Below are 19,444 nucleotides of genomic sequence, written 5' to 3' on the forward strand. Positions count from 1 at the left end.
TTTTTGTTTTTGAAAATTTAAAAAATAAAATATATATACACATATATGTGTGTGTGTGTGTGTGTGTGTGTGTGTGTGTGTGTGTGTGTGTGTGTGTGTGTGTGTGTGTGTGTGTGTGTTTGGCTTTGGGTTCAATTTAGGGATGGGCACAAACCTCCGATTTGGTAGTCTGTGCCAGTTCATTTCTCAACCAAACAATTGTTTGGCACTTCCCAGCCTTGCTTTCTGTGGCGGGCACCCACCCAGAGGCAGTGCCTGGCTTTCCTGCCCTGCCTCCTCTGGATGCTGCCTCTGACTGGGAACCAGAGGAGGCAGGGCTGGGAAGCGGCGAACACCTGTTCGTCCAAGAAATAAACTGGCAGCAACCACCAAAATGTAGATTTGTGCCTCTCTCTAGCTCGATTCTGTCTCTCTCCTCACAAGGATTGTTCCGGTAGGACAGAGTACCAAAGGGTTCGGGGTTCATGCTTCCTGTCTGAGGAGGATGTAAGCCCTACGGGGTAGTCCCCCCCCACACATTTCTTCTGCAAAGCACAACAGTGTGTCCACGTGAAGTAAGTGTGTCCCAGCATTTACATTTACATGTAATGGTTGGGGCATAAAAGAGGCCAGCATTTTGAATTTAGAATGTTATATATATTTCTGCAAAGCTCTTAAGCTTCCGGGTGCATCCTAAGCCAGATGTTTGTGACTGGTGGAAGAAAAACACTATGCTTATAATGAATCTATTTTTGAAAACTAAATCTTAGTCTTGCTGTATTCCTTGTTCCCAACCATGCCATTAAGAACACGTGTTGTCTGTGTTGCTCCTTTAGGTCAAACTTAATGAGAGAATCATTGCAACTGCGCAAGGGCTCTTAATCCGTTCCGTTCAGGAGGCAGACCGGGGGCTTTACCACTGCATTGCGACAGAGAACAACTTCAAACAGACGATAGCGAAGGTGAACTTCAAGGTGTTAGATTCAGATATGGTGGCTTTCATGACTGAAAAATGGTCCCCGTGGACCTGGGCCAGCTCACTCCAGTCTTTGCAGTTTCATCCCAAGGACTTGGCTGGATCCATCAGCCATTCAGAACTGCAGTTGATCAATCAATACTGCAAAGACACAAGGCAACTTGGGCAGCAGGCGGAAGAGTCCCAGAAGTTGAGGGGGGATTATGGCAAATTAAAGGCCCTCATCAACAGCAGGAAAAGTCGGAACCGAAGAAATCAGTTGCCTGGATCCTAAGGTTATATCTTGGAGCATCACACACACACACCCTTTTTAGTACCCTCTCTCAAGGGTACCAAATACTTTGTGTTTTGTTGATTTGTTTGTTTTCCTGCTGAGAGCATTGAAAAAAAACAACAATAGTCAGGCAGGTCTGGTACAAGACATTTTTAAAAAATCATAAAGTGCAACCTACCTAAGCTAAAGAGGAAAAATTAAACATCAAATCCAAAGAGATTTCATTGGTGAAGTGCCCACTGACACATCCTTACTTTTAACTGTATAAAGCCAGTGATTTGCCTTAACCCAGATTCTCACGTGATGCACTGACCCTCCATCTTGGAATTGAGCAAGAGGAGATGTACAAGACCGAGTTTGGGTTAGGAGGAAAAGCGAGTTCAGGCTATGTTCATACACATATTTTCTATCAACTTTTATATATGTTATATATATATGGTTTTCTCTGTTTACGGTACATTACATTGAGGGGAAAACCCAGCTGATGTCAGTCGTACTCTTGAGAGTATCATGGGAGTGATAATCTTATTTGCAACCCCACACATAATTTCCTGCAGAACTTGGAAAAGTTACTTCTGCAAACCCTAACTCTTTGAATGTTTGGGAGAATAATTTCTAATGATGGAGCTGCTGAGGTGGAGTCCCGGGGAAGATATGGTCCAACCAAAGTAACTGCTTTCCTGGGAGTAAGTTCCAGTAGGTTCAAAGGGTGAAATTCTGAGTAAAGATGCACAGAACTGTACTGGGTATATAGTTAGTTCAGAGTGGGGTTAATTGAGTATAATCTTCCTTCCCAACCCCTTTGACCTGATAAAGTCTCTGTGTAAAAGAAGAAAGCCAAGATAAAATCATTACAGCCAAAAAAAAAGGGGAGGGGGAGATTCAGATGCTGCTAAACAGCTGCAGATGTCCCTGTGTCCCTTGGTGTACCCTTTCAAAGATGGGAATCATCTTTAGAAAAGTTAACAAACATTGAGTGCGGGAGCAAAATGAAAGCATGCACTAGCCAAATTTTAACTTTTTAAAGTTTCATTGTCTTCAGTTGGAAGGAACGTAAGGATGTTTTGAAGACTTCAGCTGAGATCAGTGGGACTTTAAAAAAAAAGTTTCAATTCAGCTGTAATGTGTTTTAGATTTGTGTAGAATAAGGAAAACAGGCCAGAGGGGGCAGCTTTCTGGGTCAAAATGAAGGGCAGAACTAGCGTGAAAATCTAGATTAGCTTAAAGTCATACTAACTAATAAAAGGAAATTGTAACTACTGTGAGTAGATAGATTTCAACCTATATGATTGAATTTGCAAATATAAACTATGGTAAAAGAAAGCCTAAGAACATATGTGGAGGAAAATCCCCATTACAAGCCTAGGCTCAACTGCTGGAGGAATTATCAGTATGGATTCTCACAGAAAGAATTATACAGACCCAGAATACATTCTGAATGCAACATTCAGAATGCAGAGAAGCATGTGTTACCCATACCTTCTGCATCCAGTGTTCAAATTGTGCTATTTATCCATTTATAGAATGCATATGGGAAGTGTATGGAAGTGCATGCAACAGCCTCAGTGTCCCCTTTCATTTGAAGGTACTGCTTAGCCCTTCAGTGAAACATGCTTTAGGCTGCCTGTCTGTATGATGAGTTACTCTTGGGGGCCTGAAGATTTGCCTCCATCTTTCCCCACTCAAGGTGGTATGGCAGGAGTCGAGCCAGCAGGAATGTTTGGGGGCAGAAGTGGCATCTGTAGGCCTGTGCCCCCTCATACTTTGCATCCACTGACCTTAATTAACATTGTAAAATGAGGGCAAAGGAATGGTGCTCTAAACCATGTGTGACTAGTACCTAGTAGTAAATTACTTTGGTATGCATGTAGCCACTCAGGAAGATTACCAGGGTTCCCCATCATTATCTCTTGCTACACCTTCTACCATAGAGTCACAAGATACAGCTAGGTCAAAGAAATTACAAAGCCACTTAGTTACTGGGTGAACCTCCTGGAAACTATCAGCTGTCCAGAAGACATTTCAGTCAGGCTGAATCTGAGGCTTTGGGGGCAGCCTGTAGGATTCCTTTCGGTAAATGTGGCTTCCATTTCTCTTTTTTTGCTTCTTTCCACCTTGGATCAGGTCTTCTGCTCATTTGGTTCCTCTAAAAGACTATTTGGCACACCACGCAAACCATTCCTGACCCTGACCTCATTGTAATGAAACAGGTTTTGGGAGCCTAACAGGCACGATGTGAAAAAGCAACACTTCCAGGTCACATTCCCATCGCCTGTATTATTTGAAGTGATATTTCTGAAAATGAAAGTTTGTGTAGGGAAGCTTATTTTAAGACTTAACCAGATTTCATATTTATCTTGTCTCATTGGCAGCCTCCATAAGGTAAATGTTCTCTAGGAGTAATTGCTTCCTGCCACAATTTTAACCCTTTTGTTCTGCCTCCAGGTAACCTCTGTCTTTGAGAGATTTTGCCCTCTCATTTGTAAACCTACCACTGACTGTTTTCTTCTTCTTCCAAGGAATAACTCTGCTGAAGTGCATGGCTATCAAAGAGCTTGGGAAAGTTACTTTTATTGGACTATAATGCTCAAGTTAGCATGGGCACTTGCTGTGCTGGTGGGAGGAAATCAGGGCCGGCTGGAGAGCTGAGTGAAGTTGGGCATTTGATTTCCCACTGTGCCTTCATGGAGATGAGCCAACCTGTGTAGGTTTGGGCAAACTGCACAGTCCCAGGGCACCCCCAGAACAAGGGAATGGTAAACCCCTTCTCAGTATTTTCTACCTAGAAAACCCTGGAAAGGGTTGCCGTAGGGTCGCTGATGTTATTATTAATACAGTGGTGCCTCGCATTACGACGTTAATTTGTTCCAGCAAAATTGCTGTAGAATGAAAACATCATAATGCAAAAATAAAAAGCCCATTGAAACGCACTGAAACCCCTTCAATACGTCCCAATGGGCTCGAAACTCACCGTCCAGCGAAGATCCTCCATAGGGCGGCCATTTTCGGTGGCTGTCTTGCGAGGAATCCGTCCCAGAAAACATCAGGGAGCCATTTTATTTACCCGGCGGCCATTTTGAAACCACCGATCAGCTGTCCGAAAATCGTCGTTTTGTGAAGAATCAGTTCCCGAAGAATCAGAGGACCAATCATTGCAAAGCAAAAAAAACCCATTCAGACCATAGTTTTGCGATTGCAATTGCGATCGCAAAAAGATCATCGTAATGTGGTTTCGTCATAATGCAGGGCAATCGTAATGCGAGGCACCACTGTATTACAAAAGAAGTTGTAAGGCATGATCCACAAAAGTAACACCTTCAGAGTTACAGTGTCCTCCTGGTCTGATATTTCATAGTGCCGTTGCAGGCATGACAGAACAATACATGGAATGGCAAAGCACAGCAGCTGAAGTATGTGCATGAAGCTGCTTTCCATTCCTTGGCCACGTTGAACAACAGCACACATTGAAGCATGCAATGTCATCATTTTCTGAATGATTTGTTTCCATCATAATTAGTAGGTAGGTTAAGAAGTCAACAGCCTTCTTTTGGCGCTTGCCTAAACAAGCAGGTAGATTTGTAACTGCAGAGGGGCCTAAGGGTGCATCTAAGCCCTGCCCTTACATTCCTTGCCATCTGGAAGGCAGTCATACTTTTCCATATTCCATATGAATGCCTGAAGAGTCACACGGAAGTGTGTTTAACTGAACATGCTTACAGAGCTCCCATGAGCAGGAACCTTATTATTTTGGGGCTTATGTCCCCATTACAATTAAAGCCCTATCCAGTCATTCATGGTGTTTTTTTAAAACAATTCATTTAATGTATGAATAAAGCTAATAAGATCAATAGGCTGGGGTAGAGAGCAGATAGTCCTGGTGACAAGGTGAGAGCAATGCTTAGCTATCACAAACGCAGCTTGCCAGTGGAATGCTAATGAGAAACTTCCCAAACCAGTACACATGTGATGTCACAAAGCCATCCAAGTTTTCAAATGCCAAAAAACTATTTTGGGCTTTATAGAATAAAACTACCTCCTGTAGTCTTAATATTTGTTCTCCAATATTCGGGTGTGTCATGGTTCCTCATTGTGTGTGTTGTAAAAAAAAAAATTAAACACGTTCACAGTGCAGTTGACATTACATTAAATATCATTTATAAGTGTTCTAATTGCTTCCAGATGATCTAGGGTAGTCGATAAGCATTCAAGGACACAATTTATTCTTCTAACAGCCAAATGTGGTTTTATCTGAGTAGGCGCCTATTAGGCCTGGGGAATGATGATAATGAATATAGTTTGTTAAAAGGAAAATATTGGCAATACATGCAGGTCAGCAGAGCCCCCAAGCTTCAAAATAATATTTTTAAAGCTGCTTTATATATGGTTATGATGGTTTGACTGTTTAAGGGATTAAACTTAAACTAACATTTTTTTTTCTTCTGCATGGTAAGATTTATGTATCTAGATAACAAACTTTTGCTGATTCATGGCCTTGCTGGCCTTCTGTGTTGTAGCAGATCTCCATCATATGAGAGATGAAGCTCTTCAGTGTAATCGTTATAGATCAATGTGAATCAGTTTACGCTCAATGTTCTTGTCTATGATGGTAATGGTTTGAAGGCTTTGTTCATCCATTATGCTTAGAGCAGCTTGTGGAGCAGAGCAGCCACAGGATAATGGAGGTCCAGACCAACCACGAAGAATAGGAGCAGGTTTTTGGCATTGGCCTGCCTCCTACCACATACTGAGCATAACGCACAATGAAAACGCTGCATGTTTAGTCCAAATCTAGTAAAGTACCTGCCTTTTATTTTGGCAGGGATGCATGGCACAGATCTCTGGCAGTTCTATGTGTGGACCTGAATGCCACCTATTATATTTTATGCACGACAGAAAACAAGTCAGATGCTCTCCTATGATTCATAGATAGGGTTGGGCCCAGCTTACAGTAGTTGAAACTGGTGGAATGTAAGTTCGTCATCTAAACCCTAGACCACACATGTATGAAATGTAGGTGTGTGAGAGACTCAGTTCTTTTATATCCCCAATTAAATGGACCATTAAGAAATGCATGGTTCTGTCACCTGGGGACAGCATCTCCACAGGATTTTAAAAGAACATCCATATGACTAGTGGCCATTGATAGCCTTATTGTCCATAAATCAGTGTAAGCTTTCTTGGTTGTTGGCCATCACCAAATGTTGGGATAATGGTGTTCGCAGAAGGTGAGAGTAATTGTGCAATGGCAAATTGCAGCTGATGGATGAGTTACCAGACTGCATCTCAACTGCACAGTTGAGTAAATGACTGACATGTACCCTGGCACTGCCTCACAAGTTGTGCAAACCTTTTATGAAGGCCAGTAATTTTCCATATTCTTCCAATATCCCCCCATTTATGCACCATTTTTCTAAGCTAAGAAACCCCAAACTTTATGTCTTTTTTTTTTATTATCAAAGGCTTTGATCTGATGGTTGTTGTGGATTTTTCGGGCTGTTTGGCTGTGTTCTGGAGGTTTTTCTTCCTAACGCTAACACCCATGAATCACAGTGACAGATAATCTGCCACCCTTATCACAACTAAACACCCATAACAAAAAACACCCTGAGCACAGAATATACCCCATCTCCTGAAAAACAAACACTGATCCCACATCTACAAATACTCAACAATCCCACACACCACACCAGAATACAGATAGAGTTCTAGCTCCTGTCCTCTGAAGAGGCCAGCCACAGAGACTGGCAAAACGTTAGGAAGAAAAACCTTCAGAACATGGCTGAACAGTCCAAAAAATCCACAACCATTCATATCTTTTCCTAGTAAGGGAGTTGCACCAGTTCCCTGATTGTTTTGTTTGGACAGTCATGCCTTTTCCTGTTCACTGCTGCCATGGGAGGATGGAACTGCCTATACCTGATATTGATTCACATTGTGTCATTTTATTGCCCATTCATCCGATTTGGACAGATCCCTTTTGCAGCTCTTTGTAACACTTTATTTTTATAACTCTGAGTACATTGGAGTTATTGGTAAGCTATACCAATTCAGTTCCCATCCCAATGCCAGATGATTTATAAACAGTTAAAAATACAGACCTTGGAAAAGTGAACATGTCTTTCATTTTTACCCTATCATGTGAATGTGTCATTCATTTTTCTCTTCTTCGTTAACCTTTTATTGATCTTTAAGCCACTTACAACAGATCAGTTGGAAGTAAACCCACATTTTTTGCCCAAGAGCCAAATTACACGTTACAGACAGCATGTCATTGGAGAAGGGAATTCCTTGGTGCTAAAAGTTCTGTGATTGTAACAGGAGGAGCTTTTCATATCTTCTCTAGTCTGCATATGAGTCCATTTTGTTTTGTGATGGGCCATTGTGAGGTAAACCAGATTGTATTTGTAATTACAATTGTTCCAGGTCTGTTGGAAGGACATCTCTAGAATGCCAACATTCTTTCAAATTCTAGTGACATGCCATCTGCAGCATATAGTGTGACCCCCTAGGTTGATGAGTTTGGGTATAACAATCCTGGAATGATGAGTAAAGAGAGAGTCCCACTGAAAGCAAAGTAATTTGATTTAACTGAGTCTGTCACTACTTTCATAGGAGTCTGATGTCTCCTTCATCCTTTCAGAATGAGGTCTTCACCTCTATTCAGACCATAGCTGCCCCTGACTTTTCATTTTATTTACAATATTTTTTTAGCCGCACCATTGCCAGTGGCTTCATTTGAACATAAATGCAACTTTAGAAGAGGTGGGCCTTCCTCAGGACCAACCTTAAGTATTAGGCAGAATGTCATGGCTACCTCAGGCAGCAGATCCTGAGGGCAGTAGCAAAATGTTGGAGGACAGAGTTGTGCATGACATGAGAGCAATCCTGCACCCCATATCCTACCTGCTGCCCTTTGGTGCATTGACGAGCACTGTCTCGTTACCAATATTGAAGTATGAATTATCTGCCATTCCAGTTGTCTCCAGTATAGCTGGAATTGGAAAGATGGGATCTTGTTCTTTCCTTGTGCAGCAGCATGTTTTTGGCTAGTTCTACCTATCCTGTGACCTCCAAATTTTACCTCTCTCACCACACAGTTGCAAAAAAAATGCAATGAACAAAGTTCACTAAACCTGTACAGGGTAGTTTCCATGACAGTCTTGTTAGAGTTTTACCTGTTCAGAGTCTATCTCCATGTAGGTAATACAAACTGTTAAGTTTATTATTCCTATTTTTGTTCACTTGTTTGTTACTATTTAATATCTTCCTATTTTGAGGATACTGAATAATGTATATAGTTGTATTCTTTTAAAAAATTCTTCAAGACATAAATTTGCCAAATGTAAAGATAAATTCATTACTAAATTTTTTCATTGGTGTGACTGCCTTTGTTGCCATTTGTAAAGTTTGATGAAATCTTAATTAAACCATGTGTTTTTTGTGCTCATTGGTACTGTAGATACATGTATTTCCTCTTTTGGAAAACACTCTCCTTTTCACCGAATGTGATAGATATGTATAGTTTTAGCATGATGAAACCCATGACGGTGAATATTCACTAGAGCTTGATTAAAAATATAAAATAAAAGCATTAACATACTATTTAAATGGATAACCCAAATGTTTGCCTGAAGAATAAAGGGATCTGAAGCTGTTTCAAGAGTTGTGTTGCTTTTTTGTTTTGTTAAACTCTATTAGGCTAGATTTCCTGTGGCTTGCATATGTGTGTGTGTGTGTAAGCTAAATAATAAGCATTAACACATAAGAAAGACATCTGTGTGTGAATCACCCTTCCATACACAGTGACTGATTGATTTTCTCTCCCAACTGTGCATCTTGAGTTTATTTATTACCCACACTACCCTGGGCGGCTTACAACAATTTAAATAAAATAAAAAGATAAAACAATTCAAATACAATTAAAATAGATACTCTAAAAATTGCCATCAGGACCCACAATTGATATTATTTCAATTAAAAGCCTTCTGGAACAGGAAGGATTTGACCTGGCGTCGAAATGTCATCAGCATCGGCGCCAGACTAATTTCAGTTGTGAGGGCATTCCATAGTCTGGGAGCAGCTGCCGAGAAGGCCCTTTGTCTACAAGCCATCCCTCTTACCTCCTTGAGGGACAGCTCTTTCAAAAGGGCCCCCTGGCTAGATCTTAACTGCCGGGTACGCTCATATGGAAGGAGGCGGTCCTTCAGGTATCCAGGGCCCAAGCCATTTAGGGCTTTATATGTCAAAACAAGCACTTTGAATTGGGCCCGGGCAGCAACTGGTAGCCAATGTAATTTAATCAGAATCAGCTTGATGTGTCCCCTAGCAGCCCCACCACTCACCAGCTGTGCAGCTCGATTCTGGACGAGTTGTAGTCACTGGATCATCTTCAAAGGTAGCTCCACACAGAGCACATTGCAGTAATTATGTGAGATGTTACCAGTGCATGTGTAACTGTCATGAGACTCCGCTCCTCCACGTAGGGCCTTAGCTGGTATAATTTCCGCAGCTGAAGGAAAGGGACCCTGGACACCTAGTCCACCTAGGCTGTGGACCCTGTCCCTTAGGGGGAGTGCAACCCCATCTGGGGCAGGGAAATGGCCCTCCAGTCTGGTTGGGGGGTAGGACTAGAAGAGGGGATAGATGTAAGATATCTAACCTCTCTTCTCCTACGTGGGCATGTTCTACCCCCACCACCATTCCTTCCCTTGCCCAGCACCACCTCAATTGCAGCCCTCTCCAATGTCAACCCCCCTTCCTGTTCCCTCAGATCCACTGTGGGTCTGTACATACATAACCAGATGGCAATTGATAATCACAATAGAAACCCCTTCTAAAGCCCCTTCTCCCCCTGAGCCAGGTGGTTGATGTTGAAGGGGAGGTGGAGCAGCCAGAGGCAGCAAGGGCCCAGTCCTGCAAGGCTGAGGGAGTCCAAGCCAAACTGCCCCAGGAAGGCTGGCAACCGGCAGCAGCACAGGCACACTGTCTCTCACTCAGTGCCCGAGGGACGACAGATGATGGAGACTCCCCCAAAGGCAGGAATGTTGGTCCAGCAGGGCCCTGCACAGGTTCTGGCTTATAAAGCCCCTTCTCTCCCGCCCCCAAGCCAGGTGGCTGGTGTTGAGGAGGGGATGGGGCAGCCAGTTCCATCAATATTAATTAATTAATTTAGTGCATTTATATAGCAGTGGCTTGGTGCAAAACAGTACTTGTAGTGGTTTACAGCAATACGCTGTAACAGTGACCCAACTACCTAACAGTAAATGTCTTAAATAAACAAACAGTAAACACAAAACCCACAATGATAATGACACCAAGAGAACAGACAGTGTAGCTCAGGAGAGGATGCTTTTAAATGTCCCTTCAAACCGGACAGTCTTTGGCATCCTCTTGAACAATGGGAGGGAGGGGGCCCTGACGTACTTCTGCCAGGAGCACATTCCATAAGGATGGGGCCACCACCGAGAAGGCACAATTTCTGCTGACAGTCTTTTTTGCCTTTCTCAATGTGGCCACTGGGAGAAGTAGGATCTGAGAAGAGGGAGAGGCACTCTGACATATAATAGGTCCCTGAACATTAAGGGCTTTGTCTACTAGAACCAGAACTTTGAACCTGGCCTGGAAAGCAAATGTTCATCTAGGCTAGGGTTGCTAGCTGTCCGACAAAAGGAGGACATGTCCTCCTTTTCAGGCTGATGTCCTCTGCCCAGAAGGCAAAACTAAAAAACTTTAAAATATCTGGCTTTTGTATCTCTACCCCCACCTCCTGCAGCCAAACAAGCCACCTCTCCCTGTTACTTCCTTGGTTGTGGCAGGGCAGTTGGTTCTTTCAGAGATTGGAGATAAGAGATGGGGGGGAGGAACGGGTGGCTTCATCAAGCTTGTTTATTGCTTCCGCCTGAGCTGAATGAGGCAAGAAGGAAGGTGTGAGAGAGGGACGGATGGAAATGGACATGAGAGGTGTGGAGTGAGTGCGCTTGCTTGCCTGCTTTCCTCCGCCGGAGGGGAGACTGGTCTGGGGTTTGAAGCGGTGGCTATTCAAAGCCAGGGAAATAGGGGCCGGTCCAGTCCCTCCTTCCTCCTAAAGCCAGGGAAGAGAAGGCACTTTTATCCCCCCTTCTGCCCCAACCCTATGCAGCCCTGACTCTGGGGCTTGGGCACAGTGCGTTTCCAGGTTCGGGAGCCATAAGCATGTGCAGAGCTATCCCCCATGCTTGTGGGAGCTGGAAATTCTCACACAAACACACACACACACACAAGTGGATTTCTCTCAGCTTGAGAAATGGCAAAGGGTGGAGAAAATGGCTCTCTCTCTCTCTCTCTCTCTCTCTGTGTGTGTGTGTGTGTGTGTGTGTGTGTGTGTGTGTGTGTGTGTGTGTGTGTGTGTGTGTGTGTGTGTGTGTGTGTCTGCAAATCCATTTCCTCCACCCTTTGCATTTCTCAAGCAGAGTGAAATCCACGCCTTCTGTTTTTTTTTCTGGTTTTTTATAAAGTGTTTCAAATCTGTCACACAACTTTTAAAACTTTTTTATTTCACTTTATTATGCTTTTATTAATGTGATTTCTTAGTGTACTTTGTTTTAGCAGATCTTACATTTTGTTTGATTGTTGCTGATTATTTTGTTTTTTATGTTATTGTTTAATTCTCTTTTTGTAATCTGCCCAGAGTGGCCTTGGTAGCCAGATAGGTGGTATAAAAATTTAAAAAATCAATAAATAAAACAAGGGGGATAGGTCTCCATTAAAGGAAGGAATAGATTTCTCCATTGGTCCTGGGAGCCCAGTAAGTGTATAGGTAAATTTGTTTTGTTTTGTTTGTTTTTTTTAACACTTTTTAAAATAAGAAAACACAGTGGCCAGTGGATTCTGAGTTTTGTAGTCCAAAGAGGTAACTTTCTCAGTCTTGACCTTTCAAGACTGAGTAGATTGAATGGTCATGGTATTGCCCCATGATCAAAGAGCTATTCTCCCCAATACCTAATTCCAAAAGCAACACACACCCGCATCCCACCCCGCACACAGAGCCCGCACCCCAATATGTCCTCCTTTGTCCTCCTTTTTGACTTTCTATGTCCTCCTTTTCGTACCCATGTATCGGGCAACCCTAATCTAGGCCGAATTGAACTGACAACCTCCCGTAAAATGAGTTTTTCTCAAGTAAAGTTGGATTAGAGGCTTTGGGGAAAGTAAATTGAAATGTGAAATATCCTCATAAAATCTATGTAGTATCAAGATTATGAATTGAGAAAGATGGGTGAGCCCAAATAAACTCATTCACCTGAATTAAGGGCATCTGGTACAACTCATCCTTATAATATATACAAACACAATCCATATTGGTTGTTGTGGGTTTTTGGGGCTCTTTGGCAGTGTTTTGAAGGTTGTTCTTCCTAACATTTCACCAGTCTCCGTGGCCGGCATCTTCAGAGGACTGGAGTCAGAACTCTGTCTGTGCTCACCAGAAAAACCCACAACAACCATCAGATCCCGGCTGTGAAAGCCTTCGAGAATACAATCCATATTATTCCTCCAAACTAGCTTTCTCTGATCAACAATTCCTATCAACAGCTCCCATCATCCTGTGCCATCATAGACATACTTCATTGGGCATAATGGGAGTTTTAGTCCAACATACCCAAAGGGCCCCAGGTTGCAGAAGGCTGAAATAAGGTCCTGCTGATCAATGTACACAGCAGCCCCAATGCTCTTTTCATCTTTGTAACGTGAGTGGCAAAGGTCCTCTGAAAGCTACTCCCAGCATTCCTTGCCATTGACTATTCTACATAAGGCTGCTGGGAACTGGAGTTCAATAACATCTGAAGGGCTACACAAAGACCACCACATATAGGTCAGAGGTGAGGAACCCAGATATTATATGACAAATTAGTACTGATATCCCTCATCTTTGAACACTGTATGCCATGCTGTTGTCCTATCCCAGTGACTTAGACTGGAAACTCAAAAACATCCAGTGCAACAATCATGGGTGCTGTGGTGTCCTTGAAACCAGCCATGATGTATCTCATTTCAGAACTCTCCTTCACATAACTAGGGAAGGTTACTGGAGAAACAGGATATCCAATAGGTGAGGTATGGAGACACACAAGATTTTTCAGCTTAGAAGGAGTGTGTTAATTGTACTTTGGACAAGACACACAGTTCAGATGAGGGAACACAGAAGAGTATTTTCCCTCCCTTATGTTTCAAGGAAGGGGTTTGGATTTCTTCCAGACATCAATTAATTTTGTAAAATGGAACCTTTCTTCAGGACACACAGAACAAGAAGTCCTTGTCTACCTTGTTATCTTCATCTGATCATGGCTGTTATGTTCTTTCTAATTTCAGCGCAGCTGTGTTTCAGGGCAATTTGAGAAGCAGACATTACATGTTAAGTGCAATAGACAGAGAGGAGCCAAATTCAGCACCAGAATATGCAAGGTCTTGATATTTTTTCTCCAATGAGGGATCTGCTACAACTCCCATCAACCTTAAGCAGCATAATCAGTGGTGATGGACCCTGGAACTAGCAGATCAAGAACATCAAGAGGGCCACACGTTCATCATCCTCAGACCAAGTGATAAATGAGTTCAGTAGGATGAGTTTTTCCAGGATGGTGACAATGATGGTGATAATTTCCTTCTTTTCTTCCCCTCCTTTCTCCTCTTTTATAATTCTGCATGGAACCAAATATCCCGGCTTACCTTTTATTTGGAATTTGTTCAGGAGTCATTTGGTTATGTTATGTGTTCATTTCATCTATTACCGTGTTTTCAGCTAGCCAGTATCAACAGCGCTCAAATGGGGATGCTATCAATGAAATCATAATAAAAGAATCTAATATAATTTTAAGAACTAAAACAAATTTAAAATACTTTGAAACAGTATAAGAGACAAAAAACAGTGCACTGAAGGCCTGAAGACTGAGCCCAAATCCCCTAATTACCACACAGTCAGGTTTTAACTTGCTACTAAAGTAAAGGCAATGTTGGTGCCAGTTGGTCCTCCAACAGTAAGACACTTACGATAGGAGTGAGCAACCAAAGACATAATATCATACCCTCAGGTCTAATTTTAAAATCCCTTTATAAGTGATTGGATCAAGTCTGTACAAGATTGATGGATATGTCTGGACAAAAGCCCTTCAGAGGGGCAAGAAGAGAGACTGAGAAAGGGGAAGAAGGCAGAAATGGCAGAAACAGAAAGACAAAGTTGAGATTTCAATTCTGCTTACTGCTGGTGTGGGACCCTGAGAGACCACCTTGAGGCAATGTGGGTCTTGACAAGAAAAAGGGTTGCCCACTCTTAATGTAGGGCACATCCTATACCCATTTAAGACTATGAGGGTAGTTGTATTAGTCTCTATGGCAACTGAATCAAGTACTATGTAGGCCCGAGATTCCTTGGTGAGGTGAATGTTGTATATTGAAATATTGACATAACTAAACAGTATCTTATATCCTGAGTTGGATTTAGTTAAAGTGGACACATATTATGATGAACTTAAATCTATACAATTCTATGGGCCTACTCTAAACATTGCTTAAATCTGGATCCAGAAAGCTTTCACCTCTTGCATCTACATTAAATGGGCATAATCAGTTGACTTCCAAAGGGTATTTTTCACCAGCTATAAATCTATACACTAAACTGAAGTCTCTGTGTTGCTTAAACATGTTTTTAATGAATAATTAAAGGCTTGAATGGAAGACCTGACTCCAGGTCAAAATTCAAATGAAAATTCATTACAAAAATTCATTATGGTCAAACAGGTAATTGCTTTGTAGTGAGTGATGGATACTTTTTATCATAAGAATGACTACCAGAGCCAGTGTTCAAAGGAAACAGTGTTCCATGAGCTCTTAACACTGTGCCTGCTTCATTAAATACGATCTGAATGCCACATGTGTATATGAACCCTAAGATGCCTTAAAGAGAATATAGGCCTAATGTGTACAGCCAAGGGGATTTCAAGCAAGATTTTACATTGCTAAATACTCCAGAAGTACAAAAAACAAAAAATAGCCAATTGGCACAGATCAATAGATGCTTGAACTTCAGCAAATATTTGCCAGAAGCAACTAACAAGGGAATCAGGAAGAATCTGGCAATCTGAAGAAATAGAGAGAAAAGCAAATGAAAGTATGTTGATTTAACCTAAGCTTCAAGCCTAGGGTTGGCAGCCTTCCAAGCTTCCTGAGATTTGCTCTGTTCTTCTCTTTATCCATACTTTGTCCTCTGTATGTCCCCTGATTTTGGAAATTTCTCTGTTTCAAAGATTCATCTCCATCTTGGTTTTCCTATTGAAATTTCTATCTTCTGTTTCTATATTTTTATTATGGGGGGATTACAATACTGCCATCTACTGCATGTTGTTTCTTTAAAATACATCACTCAGGGCCAAATAGTACACAAGGCCTAGAGCAGGGGTCAGGGAACTTTTTTATCTTTTACCTCCTTAAAAATTTTTATACGCCGACATTATCCCCTTGGTTTGAAAGGAAGAATCTCAGTCACATGTGGCCAGTTGAGTGCTGCCGCCCGTGCCCGAGTCGCCACCACCTCCTCCTCCGCCACCTGGCGGGGCCACGCTCAGTCCTTGGCCCCTTGGGAGTGGCTCCCTTTCTCCGCCAGCAGATGACTGCTGGGTGGCCTTCGAAGAGCAGTGTGTGGCTCACCTGCCGGGGGCGCCCAATACTGCCTCCCGCTCTGGCACCGGCACTGGCTTTGGCGGCTGATCACTGGGGCAGCCATGTCGGGCCTCGGTGTCAGGGCTCCTCCGGGAATGGGGACAGGGTGTGGGGCAGCGATGGCCCAGTGCCGGGAGGCTGAGCCTAGTCCGAGCTGGCGTCATGGCTGTGCCCTCCCCCCTCCACCACGATCCACCTCTCCAGGCACTGGAAGGAGAGGCTCCTCCTGGCTGGTACGCTTCGGCCACTCGCCCCCAGTCTCACCCTCCGCCATGGCCAGCCCCACCTCCGCCTCGGCTGCCGGGCCCCATCACCAGCCGCTATATGCCATGACTTGGTTGCAGCTGGGTCAGAGAAAGGGGTGGGAAGGGGGCGATTGGGCAGCTGGGGACCCCCCTCCGGGCAGAGGAGGAGGAGGGAAGGGGGTTAGGGTCACATCCTCATTACCCCCAGGATTTTCATTTTTATCCTGTTTGGTATAATTTAACCCTGTTCTCTGACCACTGGCCTAGAGTGTATCTGTGCAAAACAGCTATAGCAGTTTGATATCACTTAAGTGACGTGGTTCTATTCTATGGAATGCTGGGATTTGCAGTTTTGTGGGATATTTGCTCTGATTGAGCAATCCAGTGTTACAATTCAGGAAATTCTCTCTATCAGACATTTCCAGAGCATCCTGATCTTTGAAAAATCTAATTTTAGGTAAGTGCTCTGCAAAGGAACTTGGAACTGATCTTGGTATGTGTTGCACTACCAAAATTTTAATTGGCGGGGGCTGCATTTGTCTGTCAAGAACCGGAATGGTATAATGGCTAGAGCAGTGGTTCTGAACCTTGGGCCTCCAGATGTTCTTGGACTTCAACTCCCAGAAATCCTAGTCAGCAGAGGTGGTGGTGAAGGGTTCTGGGAGTTGTAGTCCAAGAACATCTGGAGGCCCAAGGTTGGCGACCACTCGGCTACGATGTTGAACTAACTCTGTCAACCTTGGCTCTAATCTCTGCCATTGGCAGGGGCAGCATGTAGCAATCCCATGTTGAACTTCTCACAATCCTTGGAAGCTTTATTATGGCCATTGTAAGTTGGGAACAATATGGCTGAATATAACAATAGTAACTATTAGCTATCATTACTTTGAAACACTGCAAAAAATATCATCTGTCTGTCTGTCCAACTGTCACAATTAAAAACACCTTAAGATAAAGCATTTTTAAAAATTAAACACAGCAAAATTAAAAACCAGTATTAAAAACACTTTTAAAAACCACCACTTATCACTTAAAAGCCTGCCTGAAAAGGAAGGTCCTTGCCTGACATTCCTGTGAGTTCGCAGAAGATCTTAAAAACTGTGAGGGCTTATATGGAGTTATAGGATCCTTCTGACAGGCTATATTAATTAAAACAGGTCAACTGTGTATCTTAAAATAAACCATCGTTTGGTGGAAAATTTTTCACTTGGCTAACAGACTGCAAGATATGTGTAGAATGAAATGGCAGGAAACAACTCCTCACATCTATGAAAGTTCTTTAATCATCTGATTGATTTAAAAAAAGAGATTAATTACAAATAATTTGAGCAGATTCCTGAAAGACTGAAAAGCTGAATATACCAGTCAGTGCATTTTTAAGATGCCACTATAGCTGCACTCTCTCATTTTGCATGAAGGTTTGTCTAGGAATACTCAGTTATCTTAACTTTTAGAATTAGTGTTTCTAATCATGCACAGCTGTAGGAAATGAAGATGAGCAAGAGAGGAGGCGGATGTAGAAAATCTCACCCACTTCTCAAAATGAATTTTGCTCAGGGATCAATCAATCAGATATGGTCTACTCAGATCTATGCAAAATGTCCACTTTTGTCCATTCATTCTTCAGTCTTCTGGACCAAAAGACCACTACTAATCCTTATTTTTCACAGATGACCATCTGCTCTCCTCATGACCAACTTGGAAATTAGCAGCTGCTCAGCCTCAAGAAAATCAGCATTCTTTATGAACTGCAAGCTCTCTCATGCAGCTGTTCTCCACCTTGGCGGGACCTTTGCTGCCAATAGTTTTTTTTTTTAAAAAAAGCACCATCCAAGCTGAGTACAGCCACATTTGACTTTGCATATAGTCCTTGAGCACAACTGAGGGGCTATTCACTGTTTATATCTATGACCTTCCAGAGGTGGTTGCATCGCCCTAAGCCCCATCATTCCTGTCCTGCAGACAAGCTGGCTGGGACCTTTGGAAGTCAGAGCCTACCAACCTATGGAAGAACGAAGGTACATCTGGTAATACACAAGATGGCCTCTGGTGTAGCAAAACTTGAGTTTCACTGCTGGAAGAAAGACAGCTTAGAAACTGTAACCAATCAATCAACCAATCAACACACAACATATATTGAATGTAACAAAATACTTCAGGGCCAGCTGAGAAGTTTGGCCTGTTGACTCATAACCACAAAACAATCTGAGATATTTTGAGGAACAAAAAAAGCAATTGAAATTTCTGAATTTTCTCTTTCAGGTGATATCATATTTTTCAATAGAATCAAAACCAGTTTCTTCCTTCTGTCAGCCAGGAATGGCAAATTTCTGTCCCTTGCTTCATTGGTGCCTGGCCTTTGTTATCTTCGTAACTGTGCCCTTTCACATCTATCTTCAATACATGAAGATGTACAATTTTCAAGGTGCAAGATCAAGGCTATCAGGAGGGTTGAGTTGGGGCCAGACAGGAATGCATTTTTGGGTCCCAGTAGGATCACTTTGAAGGATGTCATTCACAAGCCCAACAAGGACTGTTTTCTATAGTTAAAAACTCCGAAACAGCCCACTACTTAACATGTACTAACACACTTCCTAAAGAAGCACTTATTGTAATGGCGTGAGGTGGGCACATTTCTATTTCTGGACTTCAAATCCCAGAATTCAACAGAAGCATAGTCCATAAACATTAAGCTGCACATTTCTCAAAATGGTTATTAATGTAGTTTGTATTGTGATGTCACAGTGAGATGCTGCTTGGGTGCTGAGCAGGCAATGACTGCCAAACAATAATATACAATGAAAGACATTAAAAGCCTGAAAGGATTTCCTTGCAGAGATAAGGATCCTATGTAAAGCCATGTGACACATTTGTTTGTTTGTTTGTTTGTTTGTTTGTTTGTTTAAAATATGTTTACCCTGCTCCTTGAAAATTGAAGGCAATGAGTATACAACGGTGGTTAAAATCAATAAAATACAATATTTAAAGCTATGAGCAAGGAGCAAAGAGGCATCTTACATAATTAAAAGGCAATATTAAAATTGAGAACAGTAAGTATACAATTAAAAAAAAGAAAACCAAAGCCACTCTGAGAACTGGAAGACGTAAAAATGGAAAACGCAAGTAGTACTAGAAATCCAGTCAAAGCAGTAATGCATAACAAGCCTGTTACATACAGCACTGATGTTACCTGTCTGTCATGGGTTTGGAGGGAAAGTTCCATCCTATGGGGAGTGGAAGGCGGGACATCAGGAGGAGGGGCTGTACTGTATATATATGTGG

At 42.4% G+C, this 19,444-nt stretch overlaps 2 protein-coding genes across 4 annotated transcripts in view; one reads left to right on the forward strand and one right to left on the reverse strand.

Moving 5' to 3' along the window:
* Window positions 1–2,577, forward strand: part of SEMA3C (semaphorin 3C) — a 174,824-nt gene extending 172,247 nt beyond the window's left edge. For all 3 annotated transcript variants that reach the window (XM_020790016.3, XM_078394289.1, XM_073000725.2), the window contains one exon: window positions 816–2,577. In XM_020790016.3, the coding sequence (XP_020645675.3) occupies window positions 816–1,229 (414 nt within the window). In that variant the 3' untranslated portion in view covers window positions 1,230–2,577. The remainder of the gene's footprint in view (window positions 1–815) is intronic.
* CD36 (CD36 molecule (CD36 blood group)) overlaps window positions 1–19,444 on the reverse strand; it is a 122,310-nt gene that overhangs the window by 13,132 nt on the left and 89,734 nt on the right. The gene's annotated exons all lie outside the window — the stretch shown is intronic.

Source organism: Pogona vitticeps, chromosome 5, assembly GCF_051106095.1.
Source record: "Pogona vitticeps strain Pit_001003342236 chromosome 5, PviZW2.1, whole genome shotgun sequence".
NCBI classification, from domain to species: Eukaryota; Metazoa; Chordata; class Lepidosauria; order Squamata; family Agamidae; genus Pogona; species Pogona vitticeps.